The sequence below is a fragment of the Trachypithecus francoisi genome, unplaced genomic scaffold (assembly GCF_009764315.1).
Source record: "Trachypithecus francoisi isolate TF-2019V2 unplaced genomic scaffold, Tfra_2.0 Lachesis_group5, whole genome shotgun sequence".
NCBI classification, from domain to species: Eukaryota; Metazoa; Chordata; class Mammalia; order Primates; family Cercopithecidae; genus Trachypithecus; species Trachypithecus francoisi.
In genome coordinates this window covers 146437743-146459763 of record NW_022681470.1, presented here as the reverse complement: position 1 = coordinate 146459763, position 22021 = coordinate 146437743, and the positions used below count along the sequence as shown (strand labels likewise).

General features: G+C 55.5%; 1 protein-coding gene across 7 annotated transcripts in view; it reads left to right on the top strand.

Moving 5' to 3' along the window:
- Nucleotides 1–22021, top strand: part of NFIC (nuclear factor I C) — a 110842-nt gene that overhangs the window by 10971 nt on the left and 77850 nt on the right. For all 7 annotated transcript variants that reach the window (XM_033199572.1, XM_033199570.1, XM_033199571.1 and 4 more), the window contains exon 2: nt 11396–11927. In XM_033199572.1, coding sequence (XP_033055463.1) covers nt 11396–11927 — 532 coding nt within the window. The remainder of the gene's footprint in view (nt 1–11395; nt 11928–22021) is intronic.

Below are 22021 nucleotides of genomic sequence, written 5' to 3'. Positions count from 1 at the left end.
CCTGTGTGCCCCCGACCTGGGGCCTGGTGCCCCCTGATTTACTCTCTACAAGGCGCCACCTCTCTCCTGGTGTCTCTCCCTGTCTCGATTTCTCTGTGTGTCTCTCTCTGTTTCTCCCCCTCCCCTCTCTGCGACGGAGGTGCCTCTGCGTGCCAGGGCCAAGCGCCCTGTAAATCACCAAAGCTGGGCTTCTGGCAGAGTCAGCATTCTGTCTCTCTCTCTCTCTCTCTCTCCCCACCCATTTCGTTCTCTTCTCCTCTCTCCTTCTCTCTCCCTCTCCTCCTCTCTCCCTCCTCCTCTCTCCCCACTTCTATCTCCCTCTCTCCTTCTCTCTCCCTTTCCATCTTTCCCTCTTCCTCGCTGTGTCTCTCCCCCCTCCCCCTCTCCCTCTCTCTTTCTTCTCTCTCTCTGTCTCTCTATTTCTCCCTCCCTCCCTCCTTCTCTCTCTCTTCCTCTTCCTCTTTCTCTCTCTCTGAGCTGGCCTCCCTCCCTGTCTCACACCAAATGGATGGGAAGCACTGCCTGGGCCTCCTGCCCCTGGCCACGGCCTGCCCCCCACTCTCCTGCCTGTGTCCACACCCACCTCACCTGGGTGCCGGTCTGCCTTGCAACACTTAGTGTGCAGGCACCCGTGTCCTGACCAGGACATATCCATGACCACACGCTGGGCGCACACGCGTGCACACTCCCTGACACCCACATGGACGAGGACACAGCTCTGCCTGCCTCGGATCTGCCCTAACGGGGGTCACCAACACATAGATCTAGAGTGCCCCTCAGATCTGCCTGAAAATCTTGCTCAGGAGGCTCCAAACCCAATATAGTACCTGGTATACAGTAGGTGCCAAATAACTGCTATAGAGTGGTGCCAAATAAGTGTTGCTGTGCTTGTGATTGTTGCTAAACTAATTCTCCTCTTCCCTGACTCTGGGTGGGTGACCTGCCCCCACCCCCCGCCCGACCCCAGACTGTTTCTCGCCCTGAAATGAAGTCAGCAGAAACCCCCACTTCCTCAGGACTGCTGCAGATTCAGGGAGGCAACGCAGTTCTTTTCGTCTGTTTTTTTTTTTCTTTTTGAGATAGAGTCTCGCTCTGTTGCCCAGGCTGGAGTGCAGCGGCGCGATCTTGGCTCGCTGCAACCTCCGGGGAGGCAGAACATTTCTGAGGTCCACGGTGCAGGGCTTGGTACTCAGTCGGTGCCCAATAAATACCTGTTTCATGAATTAATGAATGAATGCTTTTGGTTGAGAGGCGGGACTTTGGTCTTCCCCAGCCTCCCGTTTCTCTGCCAACATAAAATAAGAAACATAATGGCACTTTCCTCAGAGACATCACCTTAGTTCAACGCCTGGTACACAGTAGGTGCCAAATAAGCATTGCTGTGCCTGTGGTTGTTGCTAAACTAGTAATTGCATTAAACACCCCAGAGGCATTTTCCAATTTCCCTCCCTTCCCTCTGTGTGTATTTACGCAGCGTAAGCCGGGCTTTGGGTTGGGTGACAAGGACAACGGTGACTTGGAAAGGCACAGGCTTGGACCCTTCTCTACTGTGGCATTTCTGTTAGTCTTTCTTTCTTTTTTCTTTCTTTTTCCTCCTTCCTTCCTCCCTTCCTCCCTCCCTCCTTCCTTCCTTCCTTCCTTCTCTCTCTCTGCCCCTCTCTCTCTCGGAATCTTGCACTGTCTCCAGGCTGGAGTGCAGTGGCGTGATCTCAGCTCACTGCAACCTCCGCCTCCTGGGCTCAGGTGATTCTCCTACCTCAGCCTCCCAAGTAGCTGGGATTACAGGTACGGGCCACCACGCCCGGCTAACTTTTGTATTTTTGGTAGAGACGGGGTTTCACCATGTTGGCCAGTCTGGTCTCAAACTCCTGACCTCAGATGATCCACCTGCCTAGGCCTCCCAAAGTGCTGGGATTACAGGCGTGAGCCACCGCGCCCAGCTAATTCTGGTGTTTTTAGTAGAGATGGGGTTTCACCACGAGCCCGGCCTCTGTTAGTCTTTTCTCCCTGCCCAGCCCTGTCCAGGGTCTCCCTGAGTATGACCAGCCCTGCATGGGTACCAGCCTTCTTTACACATGGGGGTGCATGGACTTGGCGGGGGGGATCCCAGAGGCAGAGGATGAGAGCATTGCTTCAGTGGTCTGGATGCTGGAGATGCTAACAGATCAAAGCTATGCCCTCGTGGGACCGACAGTCTAGGCCGGGTTGGGGGCAGGCAGGAAATGAGGTGACCAGGACTCCTTGAGGATGTGGCGTGCAACAAACAAGGGGAAGGGAACCACGTGGGACTTGCAGAGTGTGCACAGTGCAGACCAGGTGTCACTGGACACTCTGGCCTCAGACTGTTTGCTCAAGGGGCCCAGGAGTGGGGTGGGGTGTCAGGAGGCCCAAGGACCGGTCCCAGCTCAGTTCCTTCCCGACTGTCTAGAGGATTTCATGCCTCAGTCTCCTCCTCCAGGCAGTGGGCGCAGTGATAGTCCCCACTTCATAGTAGGCTTTTTTTTTTTAATGGAGTCTTGCTCTGTCGCCCAGGCTGGAGTGCAGTAGCATCATCTGGGCTCACTGCAATCTCCACCTCCCGGGTTCATGCGATTCTCCCACCTCAGCCTCCCAGGTAGCTGGGATTACAGGTGTGCGCCACCGTGCCCGGCTACTTTTGGTGTTTTTAGTAGAGACGGGGTTTCACCATGTTGGCCAGGCTGGTCTCCAACTCCTGACGTCAGGTGATCTGCCCGCCTCGGCCTCCCAAAGTGCTGGGATGACAGACATGAGCCACCGCGCCCAGCCCCCATTTCATGGTAGACTTGATAGCTCATCAAATGCTAGCTCATAAAATGCTCAGCCTCTAAGAGGCACAGCCTTGCTCCCTGCCCCTCTCCCCCACCTCCTGGGCCCTGTGGCTCAGCCCTCATTGTCCTCCCAGAACATCAATGCACAGAGGGAAGTAGGGGACCCAGGGTTCATTTTGCTGACTCATTACCTTGGCAGGGAGTTTGAACCCTGTGGACTCAGTTTACCCAGATTCCTCACTGTGGCCCACAAGGCCCTGCCCAGCCTGTCCTTGTCCCCTCCCCAACTCTCCCCTCCTCTCTCTTTCCCCCTTGCTCATTCTGCTCCAGCCACATGGGCCTCCTCGCTGTTCCTCTGACACACCAGGGGTGGTCCTGCCCCAGGGCCTTTGCATGACCCATTTCTCCCTCAGAAAATTTCCTGGCCTGGAGTGCCGTCTCTCAAGACTTTGTTCAGGTGTCTGCTCCTGCAAGAGACCTTCCTGGACCACCCCAAGCTAAAAATCACCCCCCACCCCAGAGATTCTCTGGTCCCTCAAACTCTTTTAAATTTCTTCAGAGCACTTTGCCCAATTTGACGTTTTATTACATATTTTGCTGCTTTTAACCATCCGTCCCTGCCTCAGATCTGGATCCAGGTGAGGGCCGAGGCCAGGTCCCTGCCAAGTCCTCAGCACCATGCCTGGGGCAGGCATGCAGCAGGCACTCGCTAAATGTTTGTTGAGATAGTTGAACGGCCTCTCTGGGAGCTGCTCACATGTCCACAGGCTGTGATTCTCTGAGCTGGGGGAAGGAACGGCCCAAGGTTAGAGCCTGATGCTGCTGCCAGATGGGCCTGGGATGGTCTGTGTGACCACGGACGAGTCATCTGACCTGGAGAAGAGGGCATTAGAACTAGGGCTTTGAAGGATGCATAGGAATTTGGGATAAGTGCTAAGTACGTAATGAGCAGATTCTCACAAAGGATTGTTGCGTCACTTTCACCTGGAAACTTTTGGTTTGGAAATTGGAGTTTCATGTCCTGGTTTGCTGGCCTGGACTTTCAGAGTGGGAGGAGCACAGGGAGGTGAGTGAGGGGCATCGCCCAGTGGATGGCGTGGTCGTTCACCAAGGGCTTGGATCCAGATGTCTCCCTCCCAGCTGCTGCTGCTCTCTTTGGCCAGGAAGTCCCAGTGGACTAAGCTGGGGTTTCCAGGAAAGACCTGGCCTTGTTCCCCTTCTCCCCATCACCTTGCAAGGAACAAGGTCACCAGGGCAAGGAACGAGCTCCCCTTTCTCCAGCAGGCTGCAATATCCCTTTCTGCCCATCGTACAGAATAAGAGACTGAGGCCTATCTGAGGTGATCTGTTCCCTAGCCATTCAGACAATGAAAACAGACATTACTGTCACCCAGCCACCTTCTCTGACAGTGGGTGCCTCAACCATGGGCCTCAGGATTGGAGATGGGGAGGTGATAGAGCTGGATGGTCCTGGCTAGATCTGGGAAACCCTGGGTTGAGAAGGAAAGGCTGCTTGAAGGAGGGGACACTGGAGATAGGGTGTTGAGGGATGTGTAGGAGTTTGGGAGGATTTTCAGCATCTAGCTTGCCTTGGTTATCTCTTTTGCTGGTTTGGGCCTCTGAGGGCAGTGGGAGGTCCCTGGGGAAGAAGCCCTGGTTATTGCAGGTCACGTGGGACAAACAGAGTGACAACCGGCCAACCGGGCCCTGCCTCTCACCTGGTCTGATCCCCTGGGGAGGACAAGGGAGGATGGGGCAGCAGGTCCATGACCCAGTTACAAGCTGTTTGTCTTCCTGCCTCTGTAACTAGCCGGGGTCACCACTGACGTGGGCCCCCACCCCTGCCCGCCTCCCTGGCACCTGTCCCCGGAAAGGGCACGGAGAGGGGGAGGAACATAGAGAGGGGAGGGGCAGTTAGGGAGGAGGAAGGGAACTCAGATCTAGGAGGGGCCAGAATGAGAAAAGGAATTCGCAGGAGGGGGGCTCGGAAGTGGGAAGAACTCAGAGAGAGACAGACGTTGGGGAGAGAAGGAGTTGGGGGGGCAGTGATCCCTGCCCCCCTGGCGGACGCCTCCCCTGTCCCTTCCAGCAACCTCTTATCACCGAGCCCCAGTAAGCGCCAGAGCTTGGGTGGCAGCCATGGCCCAGCTGGACACCATTGTCCGGGCCTCCTGCCCTCCTGGCATCCCCTCCACGGGCAGGTCCTGTGCCTCCATGGATCCTCTCTGCCGCGTCCCACTGTCACCCCACACACCGCCCCCACCGCCCGGCTTCCCTGGCCAGACCATCTGGGCTCTGGTCCCGGCTCTGCTGACCGGCTGTGTGACCCTGTACAAACCGCTCTGCATCTCTGGGTCTCATCCAGGCAGGGGCAGGGACGAGGTTGGACAGGGCCTGGGCCGGGCCCCCTCCATCTCCCCTTTGCCTTAGCAGGTTGGCTGGGGAAGCGGGGGCAGCGGAAAAGGGCCCTGAGGTCCGGTCCCTGCTGCAGCTGTTATGGTGACTCACGCTTCGGGGGACACTGGGGTGGGGGAACTTCGCTGGTACAAGCTGACTCTGGTCTTGCTGGGTGGGAGGCTATTTTCAGAGCTTCAGTAATAGGTGAAATCTGATGTCCCGCCCCTCCCCCAAAGCACCCCATGGCCGGAGGTGGCCCAAGGGGATGTGGAGCACAGAGCAGGGAGGGTGATCTGGAAGCGGCTGCTCTGCCCATCCTGGCCTGGAAATGGGACCGAGTCCAGCCACATCCGCTGGCGCACACAGTGGGAGTGCAGGGTGAACATCTCCCTAACTTCCTGAGACCCCAGCCTCACAGAGAACAGGCTGTTCTGAGAAAGGGACCCATGGCCTTCCAGGGGGTCAGGGTCCTGGTTCTTATCCTCACACCGGCCCTGAGACCCTGTGGGACCTCAGCCAGGTCTCCACCCCTCTCTGAGCCTTAGTTTCCATGCCACAGAACACGCGGCGGGGCCTCAGGCTGTTCCCTGCTTCCTGGAAGATTGTCTGCAATCAAATGATCACGGCAATCGTGTCTGTAGTAATGAAAACACTCCAGTGTCTTGGAGAGGCTGAGGTGGGAGGATCGCTTGAGCCCAGGAATTTGAGACCAGCCTGGGTAACATAGCAAGACCCCCATCTCTAGTAAAAGTACAAAAATTAGCTGGGCATGGTGGCGCTCCTGGAATCCCAGTTACTCGGGAGGCTGAGATACGAGAATTGCCTGAACCCAGGAGGTGGAGGTTGCAGTGAGCTGAGATCATGCCACCACCTTCCAGCCTGGGCAACAGAGTGAGACATTGTCTCAAAACAGAAAAAAAAAAAGAAAGAAAGAAAATACCCCAGTGCCTTGAGAGGCCGAGGTGGGAGGATCACTTGAGCCTAGGAGTTTGAGACCAGCCAGGGCAACATAGTGAGTGAGACCCCATCTCTGCAAAAATAAAAATAAAAATTAGCCAGGCATACTGGTTTGTGCCTATAGTCTCGGCTACTTGGGAAGCTGATGTGGGAGAATCGCTTGAGCCTGGGAGTTCAGGGCCCAAGTGGCCTAAGATTGCGCTACTGCACTCCAGTGAGACTCCCATCTTTTTTTGTTTTGTTTTGTTTTGTTTTGAGATGGAGTCTCGCTCTTGTCTTCCAGGCTGGAGTGCAGTGGCGCGACCTCGGCTCACGGCAACCTCCGTCTCCCAGGTTCAAGTGATTCTCCTGCCTCAGCCTCCCGAGAAGCTGGGATTACAGGTGCCGCCACCACGCCTGGCTAATATTTTGTATTTTTAGGAGAGATGGGGTTTCAACATGTTGGCCAGGCTGATCTCAAACTCCGGACCTCAGATGATCCACGCGCCTCAGCCTCCCAAAGGGCTGGGATTACAGGCATGAGATGCCCATCTCTTACACCAGGCTGAGATGCCCATCTCTTAAAAAGATTTTTAAAAAGTAATAAAAATCACAATAGCCCCAGCACTTTTTGGGAGGCTGAGGCGGGCGGATCACAAGGTCAGGAGATCGAGACCATCCTGGCTAACGCAGTGAACCCCTGCCTTTGCTAAAAAAAAAAAAAAAATACAAAAAATTAGTCGGTCGTGGTGGCAGGTGCCTGTAGTCCCAGCTGTTCGGGAGGCTGACGCAGAATGTCATGAACCCTGGAGGCGGAGTTTGCAGTGAGCTGAGATCGCGCCACAGCACTCCAGCCTGGGTGACAGCGAGACTCCCGTCTCAAAAAAAAAAAAAAAATCCCAATAGCAATGTAAATTGTAATGACAACAATAATCGCAGCATTAATAACAATGTAGCCCTTTGAGAGCTAGTGGGAGGAGCTAGGTTTCTGTGCTAGGAAGGGATCACCCCTGTCCGAAATGCCCAGCCCAGCCTGGTCAAGGCAGGGAGATGGCAAGTCAGTTTTGCTTTTCTTTCACTTCTTTCTCCCTGAATTTATTCCACCTTGAGGCTGAGAAACCAGGTCCCAGATGTTTTACATTTATTTTATTTTTTATTTTTTTAGAGACAGGGTCTTACTCTACCCCTAGGCTGGAGTGCAGTGGCACAATCACAGCTCACTGCAGCCTCAACCTCTGAGGCTCAAGTGATCCTCCCACCTCAGCCTCCTAAGTAGCTGGGATTACAGATGTGCACAGCAGCAATTACGCCCAGCTAATTATTTTTGTAATTTTCAGTAGAGACGGGGTTTTAACATGTTGCCCAGGCTGGTCTGAAACTCTTGGGCTCAAGTGATCCATCTACCTTGGCCTCCCAAGTAGCTGGCACTACAGGCACGCACCACAAAAATTATGCCCAGTTAATTTTTGTAATTTTTGTAAAGATAGGGTTTTGACTGCTGGGCACAATGACTCACACCTGTAATCCCAGCACTTTGGGAGGCTGAGGCAGGTGGATCACCTGAGGTCAGGAGTTCAAGACCAGCCTGGCCAGCATGGCAAAACCCCATCTCTACTAAAAATACAAAAATTAGCTGGGCATAATGGTGCGTACCTGTAGTCCCAGCTACTTGGGAGGCTGAGGCAGGTGGATCACCTGAGGTCAGGAGTTCAAGACCAGCCTGGCCAGCATGGCAAAACCCCATCTCTACTAAAAATACAAAAATTAGCTGGGCATAATGGTGCGTACCTGTAGTCCCAGCTACTTGGGAGGCTGAGGCAGGAGAATCGTTTGAACCCGGGAGGCGGAGGTTGCAGTGAGCCGCAATTGTGCCACTGCACTCCAGCCTGGGTGATAAGAGTGAAACTCCATCTCAAAAAAAAAGAAAAAAGAGATGGTTTTTTGCCATGTTGCCTAGACTGAGAGTGAACTAGACTCAAGTGATCTGCCCACCTCTGCCTTCCAAAGTTCTGGGATTACAGGCATTAGCCACCGTGTCCAGCAGAGATCCCAAATGCCATGCAGACTCAATTTCCCTTGCTGGAAAATGGGAAGAATGGGAAGGGTCTCTCCACACCCAGACAGGGAGCCGGGGGCCTCCCACTGCCCCACATTGCTCTCCAAGAGGCTGCCGTTTTTTTCGTGGGGAAGTCAGATGAGTGCAGGTTCCAGTCCACCTCTGCCCCCCAATGGCCAGGTTCCCCCTCAAGGCCTCAGTTTCCTCATCTGTAGCATGGATTTTGTGGCTGCCGTCAGACACCGATTCATCATGATTTGGGAGTAGGTTGAAGTCCCAGCTCTGGCCTGGTCTCAGCGTCTCCCCAGCCCTCAGACTTTCTGTCTCCAGAATGGGTCTGCAGGGAACGGGGTGGCCCCTCTCCCAGCTCTGAACCTTCGTGGCAGAGTCTCTGCTTCTCTGGTCTCTGTTTCTGTATCAGCACAGTGGGTTCATGGAAAGGGGAAAGGAGGGAGAGGACTCCACCTGGGATCTCTCCTCCCTCTGATTAATCCTGGTACCCTTTAATCTCGTATCTTTTGATGCAGAAATCCCCCATCCTTCCATCAGGCCCTGACCTCCAGGCGGGCCTCGTGTCTGCCTGTGGACCTCAGCCAGGCCTGTCTGTACATCTGCTCTATAGGAATAAACTTTTGTATTCATTTTTTGTTTTCCCAAGACGGAGTCTTGCTCTGTCACCCAGGCTGGAGTACAGTGGCATGATCATCTCGGTTCACTGCAACCTCCGCCTCCCAAGTTGAAGCAATTCTCCTGCCTCAGCCTCCCAAGCAACTGGGATTACAGGCATGGCACCACCATGCCTGGCAAATTTTTGTATTTTTAGTAGAGACAGAGTTTTACCATGTTGGCCAGGCTGGTCTTGAACTCCTGACTTTGTGATCTGCCTCCCTCGGTCTCCCAAAGTGCTAGGATTTTTTTTTTTTTTTTTTTTTTTTTTTGAGACGGAGTCTCGCTCTGTCGCCGGGCTGGAGTGCAGTGGCCGGATCTCAGCTCACTGCAAGCTCCGCCTCCCGGGTTTACGCCATTCTCCTGCCTCAGCCTCCCGAGTAGCTGGGACTACAGGCGCCCGCCACCTCGCCCGGCTCGTTTTTTTGTATTTTTAGTAGAGATGGGGTTTCACTGTTAGCCAGGATGGTCTCGATCTCCTGACCTCGTGATCCGCCCGTCTTGGCCTCCCAAAGTGCTGGGATTACAGGCTTGAGCCACCGTGCCCGGCCTTTTTTTTTTTTTTTTTTGAGACAGAGTCTCACTCTGTCACCCAGGCTGGAATGTAGTGGCGAGATCTCGGCTCACTGCAACCTCTGCCTCCTGGGTTCAAGCAATTCTCCTGCCTCAGCCTCCTGAGTAGCTGGGACTGCAGGCATGAGCCACCATACCCGGCTAATTTTTTGTATTTTTAGTAGAGATGAGGTTTTACTATGTTGGCCAAGCTGGTCTCAAACTCTTGACCTCAAGTGATCCGCCTACCTCAGCCTCCCAAAGTGCTGGGATTACCGGCATGAGCCACCGTGCCTGGCCTCTTTTTTTTTTTTTTTTTTTTTTGAGTCAGGGGTCTCACTTTGTCACCCACTGGAGTGCAATGGTGTAATCTTGGCTTAGTGCAGCCTTGACCTCCTGGGCTCAATCGATTCTCCCACCTCAGTCTCCCAAGTAGCTGGGACTACAGGTGTGTATCACCATGCCCAACTAAGTTTTGATTTTGTAGAAATGAGGCCTCACTGTGTCATCCAGGCTGGTCTTGAACTCCTGGGCTCAAGCAGTCCACCCACTGTGGCCTCCCAAAGTGCTGGGATTACAGGTGTGAGCCACCATGCTTGACCACCTACCCTAGTTCTTTTTTTTTTTTTTTGAGACAGAGTTTCACTCTTGGCACCCAAACTGGAGTGCAGTGGCATGATCTTGGCCCACTGCAACCTCTGCCTCCTGGGTTCAAGCAATTCTCCTGTCTCAGCCTCCTGAGTAGCTGGGATTACAGGTGTGCTCCACTATGCCTGGCTACATTTTTTTGTATTTTTAGTAGGGATGGAGTTTTGCCATGTTGGCCAGGCTGGTCTTAAGCTCCTAACCTCAGGTGATCCACCAGCCTTGGCTTCCCAAAGTGCTGGGATTACAGGTGTGAGCCACTGCACCCAGCCTTTTTTTTTTTTTTTGTGACAGTGTCTCACTCTGTCGCCCAGGCTGGGGTGCAGTGGCACCATCACAGCTCACTGAAGCATTAAACTCCTGGGCTCAAGTGATCCTCCCAGCTCAGCCTCCTGACGAGTTGGGACTACAGGTGCAAACCACGCCTGGCTAATTTTTGTTTTTTGTTTTGTTTTGTTTTGTTTTGTTTGTTTGGGGTTTCACCATATGGCTCAGACTGGGTCTCAAACTCCTGGACTCAAGCAATCTTCCCTCCTCGGCCTCCTCAAGCGCTGGGATTACAAGTGTGAGCCATTACACCCAGCCCAAGCCTAGTTGCAATAGGTGGAGAATAGGTCCACGACATCTTTGTTCTCCCAACCTCAGTTTTACCCGTCTGTACAATGGGTCCTCCAGGAGCTTCCACTTGGCCCCCTTAGCTTGCTCTGTCTATGTACTGGGGTTCAAGATAGGTCCTCCGTGGTCGGGCAGGGTGGCTCACACCTGTAATCCCAGCACTTTGGGAGGCTGAGAGCCAAGGTGGGCGGATCGTGAGGTCAGGAGATCGTGACCATCCCGGTCAACGTGGTGAAACCCCATCTCTCCTAAAAATACAAAAATTAGCTGAGTGTGGTGGTGGGCACCTGTCATCCCAGCTACTCGGGAGGCTGAGGCAGGAGAATTGCTTGAACCCGGGAGGTGGAGGTTGCAGTGAGCCGAGATTGTGCCACTGCACTCTAGCCTTGGCGATAAGAGCAATACTCTGTCTCAAAAATAAAAAAATAAAAATAAAAAAGATGGTCCTCCACAAACTTCCGCCTTGATTTGTGCCTCTCACGTAGTCTAAGTCTCAGTTTGCTCATCTGGGCGATGGGTTCTTGCAGGTCCCTGATAAACTTCTCCTGGGTCCTCCTGGCCTTCTGTGTGCCCCCGGTGGCGTGCACTGGTCTGCAGCAACCCCCTGCCCACTTCTGCCCAGCCCCTCCCACTCTGCGGGTCTGTCCAGGGCCCCTCCGACCTCAGGCTTTGGGGCCGGGCAGTGGGTCCGCCCTCCGCGTCCCTGGCACCCCTGACCTCTCGCCTCTCTGGCCTGCAGGATGAGTTCCACCCGTTCATCGAGGCCCTGCTGCCTCACGTCCGCGCCTTCGCCTACACCTGGTTCAACCTGCAGGCGCGGAAGCGCAAGTACTTCAAGAAGCACGAGAAGCGGATGTCGAAGGACGAGGAGCGCGCGGTCAAGGACGAGCTGCTGGGCGAGAAGCCCGAGGTCAAGCAGAAGTGGGCGTCGCGGCTGCTGGCCAAGCTGCGCAAGGACATCCGGCCCGAGTGCCGCGAGGACTTCGTGCTGAGCATCACCGGCAAGAAGGCGCCGGGCTGCGTGCTCTCCAACCCCGACCAGAAGGGCAAGATGCGGCGCATCGACTGTCTCCGGCAGGCGGACAAGGTGTGGCGGCTGGACCTGGTCATGGTCATCCTGTTCAAGGGCATCCCGCTGGAGAGCACCGACGGCGAGCGCCTGGTCAAGGCCGCGCAGTGTGGCCACCCGGTCCTGTGCGTGCAGCCGCACCACATCGGCGTGGCCGTCAAGGAGCTGGACCTCTACCTGGCCTACTTCGTGCGTGAGCGAGGTGAGGTGCAGCGGCCTGAGCGGGGCGGCCAGCGGGGAGGGGGTCTGATGGCAGTGACGCGGCGTGAGGAGGGTCTGAGGGAGGAGGCCAGTGCCTGTGGAGGTGATGTGGTGGTCTGAGAGGGGACGTGGGCCTTGGAGAGCGTCTGATGGGGGTGACACGGGGCCAGGAGGGTCTGAGGGAGGAGGCTGGTGGGTATAGGTGTGATGTGGTCTGAGAGGGGAGGCGAGTCTAGGAGAGTATCTAAAGTAGGTGATATGGCACAAGGAGAGTCGGAGAGAGGAGGCCGGTGCATATAGATGTGATCTGGTGGTCCAGGCGGGGCAGCAGGCCTGGGAGAGCGTCTGAGGGGGGTGACATGGTGCAAGGAGAGTCTGTAGGAGGAGGCTGGTGCATATGCCTATGATGTGGTGGTCCAAGCGGGGAAGCGGGCCTAGGAGAGCATCTGATGGCGGTAACATGGTGCAAGGAGGGTCTGTGCGAGGAGGCTGGTGCGTGTAGATGTGATGTGGTCCAAGGGGAGAGACAGGCCTGGGAGAGCGTCTGACGGGGGTGACACGGTGCAAGGAGTGTCTGAGGGAGGAGGCCAGTGCATGCAGGGCCCAGGTAACTGCTGATGGGATGTGGAGGTCAGATGGGGGAGGCAGGCCTAGCAGAGGTCTCAAGTGAGAGGGTACAAGGAGGTTTTTTTTGACGGAGGAGGCAGGTGGGCTATGGTGCTCCAGTGGTAGAGGCAGGGTCTCACCCTCACGTCTGAGGGAGGAAGCAGGAAGGCCCTTGAGGTCTTGGGGGTGAGAATGTCCTGGAGGGTCTTGGGTGCAACTGACGGCCTTGCTGGAAGCAGGGATGAGGAGAGGAGCGGGACAGGCCATGCCAGCCCTCCAGGGAGAGCCGGGAGAGTCCAGGCACTGCTTCCTGTGAATGTTTGTTGGTTGATCAACTCTCAGACCACGCCAGCAGAGAGGCCTGATGAGGCAGGCCCTGCCAGCGGGCTGTTTGCCGGTGGTCAAATGCCTGATGTTGAGACCAGCAAGCTTTGCAGGGGTGAGGAAATCCAAGGCGGCTTCCCAGAGGAGGAGGCGCAGCTGAGCTCAGCTCTGCAGGATAGCCAGGCTGCAGTGAACAAGGGGATGCCCCAGGGGGCCTGGCAGGATCGTGGAGATGGGAGGCCTGACGCCTGTGCCTCTGGTCCCGGTGCTAAGAGCAGGGTTGGTCCTGTAGCTTCTTGGCTGTGTGGCCCGCTTGGACTTCAGTTTCTCCTGCCTGCCAAATGGTGGAGATGATCAGAGTCCATAGCTGGATGGGGCTATGGGAGGTTCCAGAAGATCATGCGTGTAGCCACGTGCAGGGTGTCAGCTGCACCCCAAGACCTGAGTGGGTGCACAGCACCCCTGCCATGCCCACCCAGGCTGTGTCTGGAGCACGCGTGAGCACCCACGTACCCAGGGGCTGCCAGAGCATGTGGGATGGGTGACGCCAGACGCAGACCCATGCAGGTCACCAGCCCAACCCCAGCCCAGGCCTCACTCTATAGAAAGAGGCAATTGCACAGCCTGAGAGGGAGGGGCATTTGCCAGAACAAGGGGGCCTCTGGGACCAGACTGCCTGTGCTCCAGACAAAGCCCTTCTTTTCCCCAGCTGTATAGACACAACCCTTTTCTGTGCCTCAGTTTCCTCCTTGGTGCAATGGGAGTAACAGCCATGCCACCTTCTAGAGCTGGTGCAAGAGTGAGACAGGGTCATGGGCTCCCAGGCTCTATGGTGTGTGGAAGGAGAGCAGGGCAGAGTTACCCAGTGTTTTTTTTTTTGTTTTTTTTTTTCCTGGAGACAGGGTCTCGCTCTGTCCCCCAGGCTGGAGTGCAGTGGTGTCATCTCGGCTCACTGTAGCCTCAACCTCCCAGGCTCAAGCGATCCTCCTGCCTCATCCTCCCAAGTAGCTGGGACTACAGGTGCACACCACCATGCCCAGCTAATTTTTTATATTTTTTTAGAGATGGAGTCTTGCTATATTGCCCAGGCTGGCCTCAAACTCCTGGGCTCAAGCCATCCTCCCGCCTTGGCCTCCCAAAGTGTTAGGATTATAGCAGGCAAGAGCCACTGCACCACACCAGTTACCCAGTCTTTTTTTTTTTTTTGGGAGATGGAGTTTCACTCTTGTTGCCCAGGCTGGAGTGCAGTGGTGCGATCTCGGCTCGCTGCAACCTCCGCCTTCCGAGTTCAAGCGATTCTCCTGCCTCAGCCTCCCCAGTAGCTGAGATTACAGGCACCCGCCACCACGCCTGGCTAATTTTTGTATTTTTAGTAGAGACAGCGTTTCACCATGTTGGCCAGGCTGGTGTTGAACTCCTGACCTTAAATGATCCACTGGCCTCATCCTCCCAAAGTGCTGGGATTACAGGCGTGAGCCACCATGCCCGGCAGTTACCCAGTCTTGATCTTGATTCTTTGACCTTGACTTTAGCATCTTTCTCCTCCCCCACCCCCACCAATGAGCAACAAACCTACTGGGGCTGGCTGTGAGGGGGCATTGGGGACGGTGGGGGGCAGAGAGGTGGGCCGGGCGACTGCCTGTTGGGGGCAGGAGGCAGGGGCCACCGTGGGGGCGGGGGTGCTCATCGCCACGCAGGGCCAGACCTCTCTGCCACCACACATCTTCCTCGCCCGGCCCCGCCCCCACCTCCTCCACGCTGAGCTGATAAAATTTTGAAGCGAGCTTTCTGCTGCAGTCAGCACAACCTCTGGGCACCTCCCCACCCCCACCCGGCCCCTCCCGCCTCTGCTCAGCAGGCAGGCCTGTGCCCCGGGTCAGGTTGGCCTCTTTGAGTGAGGGCTGCACCCTCCCTCGCCCCCAGCCTGCCCCCTTCATCCCCAAGGGAATCCCTGCTTCAGTTGACTCCAGCAGGCCACACACCCCCCAAATTGGCCCCAGCAGGCCACAACCCGCCCCCAGTCATACCATCTGCCCACTGCGAGTGCTCCAGCTCCTCATGGGGGCGAGAGCTGGGCCTGGACTCCAACCCCAGCTCAGCTGCCCACTGGCTGGGTGATCTGGGGCCAGTCACTCACCCTCTCTGTGCTTCATTTTCTTGTCTATAAACTGGGGGGCTCAAAAATGGTTGCCTTGTGGGAAATGTCACGTGCCCAGGGTGAGGGCTCAGTAAACCACCAGGAGGCACCGTGAAGACCAGGCATTAGGCATGGGGCTAGGGCCTTCCATGGTTATCGTTACTAACGTTATCCTCTTCAGGATTGGTTTGTTTATTTGTTTTTGTTTTTGTTTTGAGATGGACTCTTGCTCTGTCGCCCAGGCTGGAGTGCAGTGGCACGATCTCGGCTCACTGCAAGCTCCGCCTCCCAGGTTTAAGCAATTCTCCCGCCTCAGCCTCCCGAGTAGCTGGGACTACACATGCCCACCACCACGTCCGGCTAATTTTTGTATTTTTAGTACAGACGGGGTTTTGCCATGTTGGTCAGGCTGGTCTCCAGCTCCTAACCTCAGGTGACCCACCCACCTCGGCCTCCCAAAGTGCTGGGATTACAGGCGTGAGCCGCCACAAGTGGTCTTTTTTAGTTTTTGCAGAGATAGGGTTTCGTCATGTTGGCCAGGCTGATCTCGAACTCCTGGGCTCAAGTGATCCTCCTGCCTCGGCCTCCCAAAGTACTGGGATTACAGGCGTGACCCCCTGCGCCTGGCCCATCCTCCTCATTCTGATTATCATCTCCCACTGCCAGGCCTTTCCTTATGCTGTTCCTTGAACATACAATGTCTTTCCCATATGGAAAACCCCAACTCTGGCTGGGTGTGGTGGCTCACGCCTATAATCCCAGCACTTTGGGAGGCCATGGCAGGTGACTCTCCTGAGCTCAGGAGCTCGAGACCAGCCTGGCCAACATGGCAAAACCCCATCCCTACCAAAAATACAAAAAATTAGCCACCTCCCTGGCTAGAAATTCTTTCCCATTCTCACAGCTGCCCTGTGAGGCAGGGATCATTGCTGTATGCTTTTTTTTTTTTTAGATGGGGTTTCACTCTGTCACCCAGGCTGGAGTGCAGTGGCACGATCTCGGCTCACTGCAACTGCTGCTTCCTGGGTTCAAGCGATTCTTGTGCCTCTGCCTTCCGAGTAGCTGGGATTACAGGCAAGTGCCACCACACCTGGTCAGTTTTCGTGGTTTTAGTAGAGACTGGGTTTTACCATGTTGGCCAGGCTGCTCTCGAACTCCTGGCCTCAAGTGATCTGCCCGCCTCGGTCTCCCAAAGTCCTGGGATGACAGGCGTGAGCCACCATGCCCGGCCTGCTGTATGCATTTTACAGAGGAGGAAACAGAGGCTCAGAGGAGGGATCTGACCTGCTGAGGTCACACAGCCGAGAGTGGGCCAGGTGGGATTTGGACTCAAGCAGCGTCTACCTCTGCCCTGTCCTTGACACCAGGCTCATCCTCTGTTAATGTCGGAAGAGGATGGGCAGAAATTGTGGTGCGTGAGGGGGCAGTCTGCTGGCATGATGTGGTCACCTTCTGGCACGGTTGTGTGAGGATCCCACAGGCTGAGGTCTTACATAGGGTCCCCAGGCTGTGGCTGGCCTCAAGGCCTCCACGCTGATCCGGGCGATTGTCACCTTGACAGCAGGAGGACTGGCCACCAGCTTCCTTTTCCGAACCGAGAGTCCCCTTGGCTGTGGAGCGTCCTGGCCCAGCCAGAGTGCAGCGTCTGGCTTTCATCAGCCCTGCTGGGCAGCTGAGGCCCTGGGATAGATGCGGAGGGAGGGGTGGGCATAGAGCCTTGGTTGGCCTCTTGGGGTATGCAGGGTGGATGTTGGTGGAGGGGCACCTGCCACGGGGCTGAAAGCAGCCACCACTTGCAGTGTCACAAGCGAGAGAGGGAGTCAGGCGAAGTGGCTCTCTCCTGTCATTCCAGCACTTTGGGAGGCTGAGGCGGGTGGATCACCTGAGGTCAGGAGTTCGAGGCCAGCCTGGCCAACATGGTGAAACCCCATCTCTACAAAAAATACAAAAATTAGCCAGGCGTGGTGGTGGGCATCTGTAGTCCCAGCTACTCGGGAGGCTGAGGCAGGAGAATGGCTAGAACCCCAGAGGTTGCAGTGAGCCGAGATCACGATACCGCACTCCAGCCTGAGTGACAGAGTGAGACTCTGTCTCAAAAAATAAAAATTAAAATTAATAGGAAGAGGGTGTCAGGGAGCAGCAGGAAAACAAAGCAGGGAGGGGCGTGGAGAGGGGCTGGGGGCCACTCTGGATGGGGAGGGCTTCTCTGAGGAGGCATCTTTGAGGTGAGGCTTGAAGGGGGTGAGGGAGCCTGGAGAGGCTGGAGGGAGGGGCACTGGGTGGGTTGTAGCCAGTACGAAGGCCTGGAGCCCAGGAACAGCGTGTGGAGCTGGCTGGATGTTCAGGGGGTAGTGAGTGGCGAGGGCTGCTCTGTGGCCTCCCGGTGAGGGTGACCAGCCGGGGGTGGGGCGGGAGAGGGTGACCCGGGTGCTCTCTGACCTGCCACGTGCTGGTGAAGGAGGCTGCAGGAACCAGGGCCCAGAGAGGGAAGCCGCCTGCCCGCCCAGGGACTAAACCCAGCCAGGCCTCCCCGCCCCCTCTGGCAGCCCAAGAAACCTGAGGCGCGGGCGGGCACCATGCCAGGGCTGGGTGGAGGAGGGGCTGCCAGGCCCGCCCGCCCCAGCAGCTGCCAGCCCGCCCCAAGCCGCCAGCCCAGATGGTGCCCATCTGCTGACGCCGCCATGGGCCAGCCTCCCATTCCCGCCTTGCATCGTGCCAAGCTCCTGCAGTCCAGCGCCCGGAATGGCGCGGTGGGCAGAGCCCGGCCTGGGAAGCTCACAGCATGCCAGAGAGGCTGCCCTGGGTGCCCTGGAGAGGGTGGCAGGAGAAACGTAGAAAGGGGACGTCCCCATCACTTCCTGGGTGGAACTGGGGAGCAAGGACCCTAACGGGGATGATGATGGCGGCAAACATACATGGAGTTCCCTCTGTGTGCCAGGCTCCAAAGCCACTGTCACCCTAACTGGTTTAATTCTCTCCCCCATCCAAGGAGGAAGGGACTTTGACCTTCTGTCGTGTTCTAGTGGAGGAAGCAGAGACCCAGAGATGGTCAGTCACTTGTCCAAGGTCACACAGCTCCTCAGGGGCAGAGCCGGATTGAGTATCCAGAACCCCTGTGAAAAAGGGATTGCGGCCAGGCGAGGCAGCTCACACCTGTAATCCCAGCACTTTGGGAAGCTGAGGCAGGAGGATCACTTGAGGCCAGGAGTTTGAGACCAGCCTGGGCAACACAGCGAGACCCCCCCAACACACAACTTTTTTTTTTTTTTTTGAGACGGAGTCTTGCTCTGTCGCCCAGGCTGGAGTGCAGTGGCCGGATCTCAGCTCACTGCAAGCTCCGCCTCCCAGGTTCACGCCATTCTCCTGGCTCAGCCTCCCGAGTAGCTGGGACTACAGGCACCCGCCACCTCTCCCGGCTAGTTTTTTTTTTTTTTTTTGTATTTTTTAGTAGAGACAGGGTTTCACCTTGTTCGCCAGGATGGTCTCGATCTCCTGACCTCGTGATCCACCCGTCTCGGCCTCCCAAAATGCTGGGATTACAGGCTTGAGCCACCGCGCCCGGCCTACAACTTTTTAAAAAATGAACCAGGTGTGGTGGTGTATACCTGTAGTCCCAGCTACTCGGGAGGCTGAGAAGGGAGGATGGCTTGAGCCCAGGAGTTGGAGGTTGCAGTGAGCTGTGATCCCATCACTGCACTCCAGCCTGGGTGACAAAGCAAGACCTCATCCCTAAAAACTGTGTGTTTATTTTTTTAAGGGGTGATTGAGGCCAGTTGTGGTGGTTCACACATGTAATCCCAGCTACACAGGAGGCTGAGGCAGGAGAGTCGCTTGAACCTGGGAGGTGGAAGTTGCAGTGAGCTGGGATCGCGCCACTGCGCTCCAGCCTGGGTGACAGAGTGAGACCCTGTCTCAAAAAACGGAGGGGGGGGATTGAAAACCCTTAAACCTCTTTTCAAAAACAAACTGAAAGTGCCCTTTGAGGTTATCTCGTGGAAGCCACAGCCTCTGAGTCATCTGGATCATACAGTACAGGCCGTGCACACCCAGGGAGTGAAGCAATGAATGAGTGAAGGAAGGAATGAATGAAGGAATGAATGAATGAATGAGGTGAACCCTATGGAAGGGGACCAAGCCCGGGGCCACGGTGTCCATGAAACTCACTCTGAGCTTGACGACAGGAGAAAAGGGTCTCAACCTGGGAGTGAGGGGCCTGGGTTAGCCACAGTGCCGCCCTGGCTTGCTGTGTGGCTTTGAGAAAAATCCTGCCCTCTCTGGCCTGGGGTCGAGGGGAGTGGAGGGTAGGAATGGGCAGCCTTGTGGGCCACGGACAGGAGCAAGCCGGGTCCTCACGGAAAGCCTCCCGGCCTCTTCCGCTTTTATTGATCTTCATCCCGGCTGTGGGTTGCCGCGCTGGGGAGACAGAGAGGCCATGAGCGTGGGTGACAGTGCCTGTTTATTTGTACAGTGGACAGAATTTGTGTTTTCGTGTGCTCCAGGCGGCGTGGGGCACATTTCTCCTCTTTGAGCCTCTGTAGAATGGAGAGAATCAGAGCTGTGCCCAGTGCATTAAGGATTGGAGTCAGTGGGCCGGCGCGGTGGCTCACGCCTGTAATCCCAGCACTTTGGGAGGCTGAGGTGAGCGGATCACAAGGTCAGGAGATCGAGACCATCCTGGCTAACACGGTGAAACCCCATCTCTACTAAAAATACAAAAAAATTAGCCGGGCGCGGTGGCGGGCGCCTGTAGTCCCAGCTACTCGGGAAGCTGAGGCAGGAGAATGGCGTGAACCCGGGAGGTGGAGCTTGCAGTGAGCCAAGATCACGCCACTGCACTCCAGCCTGGGCGACAGAGACAGACTCTGTCTCAAAAAAAAAAAAAAAAAAAAAAGGATTGGAGTCAGTGGTCTCTGAGAAGCATACAGAAGGCACTCAATAAATGCTCATTTCCTCCCTGGATCCTCTCCCCAACCCCAGGAGGGAAGGAGGGAGGCCCTGGTGCTGCCGCGAAACCCTAGGCCTCCTTTTACCACCCCAGTGAGCCAGTGGGGGTTGTTGCCAGAAGCTGTCACCCTCTCCAGGTGTCTGGACAGCAGAGGGGTTCCTGGCAGCAGCAATCTGGTATCCCCCCAGGGCCGGACAGCCAGGTGTGCCAGCCGTCTGTCTTTGCAGAGAAGGTGGCTGCCGGGTGTGAGTCGCAGACACCAGCTGATGGTATATTTATAGCGATGGCAGGAGTCCGTGGGGCACACGTCAGTGGTAAAGAGGGGCGGGCAGGTGGGGTCCAGCTCCCACAGCAGACGAGAGCCCACTAGGACTGGCCAGGGAGCTGAGCAGAGTGTCAGGGAGAATGAGGGGTACACTCTCCAGTTGGGAGGCCCAGGCTCACACCCCTCTGCTCAGGAACTGCGTGATGTTTGCCAAGCGGCGTTGTAGCCGCAGGCCTCAGTTTCCTCCCCCATCGAATGGGGATGATAATAGTGCTGCCCACCTAATAGGGTGGCATAGGATCCAGTTAGTGCATGAAAAGCGTGAGGACAGGGCCAGGTATACAGTTAGCACTCAAAAGTGATTTGTTGCCTGGAAAAGGGAGGGAATCCCGACATGGGCTATAATGTGGATGCACCTTGAGGATGTCACACTCAATTAAATAAGCCAGACACAGAAGGATAAATCCTGTGTGGTTCCACTCCTAGGAGGTCCCTGGAGTTACCAGATTCACAGAGACAGAAAGTAGGATGGGGGATGCCAGGGGCTGGGGAGGGGGCTGACGAGACAGAATGTTTCATGGACACAGAGTTTCAGTTTGGGAAGATGAGAAGGTTCTGGAGAGGATGGTGGTAATGGTTGTACAACCCGGTGAATACACTTAATGCAGGGTTAATGCCGCTGAACTTAGAAATGGTTAAAAGAGAGGCAGGAGGATTGCTTAAGGCCAGGAGTTCGAGACCAGCCTGGGCAACGCAGCGAGACCTCATCTCTACAAAAAATGTAAAAATTATCTAGGCGTGGTTGCACACACTTGTGGTCCGATCTACTCAGGAGGTTGAGGCAGGAGGATCGCTTGAGCCCAGGAGTTTGAGGCTGCAGTGAGCTATGATCATACCACTGCATTCCAGCCTGGGCCACAGAGCAAGACCTTGTCTCAAAACCAGAACCAGTCCCCACAAAAAAATGGTAAATTGATGTTATCTAGATTTTACCGCAATCTAAAAATGTAGCTCTAGTTGTGAATAAGGACAATAACAAGTAATAATGTTATATATATGGCCAGCTGCAGTGGCTCTACTAAAAATACCAAAATTAGCTGGGCATGGTGACGCAAGCTTGTAATCCCAGCTACTCGGGAGGCTGAGGCAGGAGAATCATTTGAACTCGAGAGGTGGAGGTTGCAGTGAGCCGAGATCGTGCCACTGCATGTCAGCCTGGGGGACAGACCAAGACTCCATCTCAAAAAAAAAAAAAAAAAGAGAGAGAGAGATATTATCTCATTTAAATTGCTAGGCACCCCCTATGCTCAATTCACAGATGAGGCAGTAAAGCACAGAGTTGGCAAGAAACTCACCCAGGGTTACACAGCTGCAGGGCAGAGCTGGACGAGAACCACAGTGATGATGGTCATGATAATGACAATTATAACTACTGTGCTGTCACTGCAGACACTATTTTTTTGTATTTATTGTTGCATGATTATATATGACATGTTGCTAATTATTACATTGTAACATATGTAACTTTTTTTTTTTTTTTTGAAACCGAGTCTCACTCTGTTGCCCAGGCTGGAGTGCAGTGGCGCAATCTCAGCTCACCACAACCTCCGCCTCCCGTGTTCAAGTGATTCTCCTGCCTCAGCCTCCCAAGTAATTGGTACTACAGGTGCCCACCACTACGCCTGGCTAATTTTTGTATTTTTAGTAGAGACTGGTTTTCGGTATGTTGGCCAGGCTGGTCTCGAACTCCTGACCTCGTAGTCCACCTGCCTTGGCCTCCCAAAGTGCTGGGATTACAGGTGTGAGCCACCGTGCCCG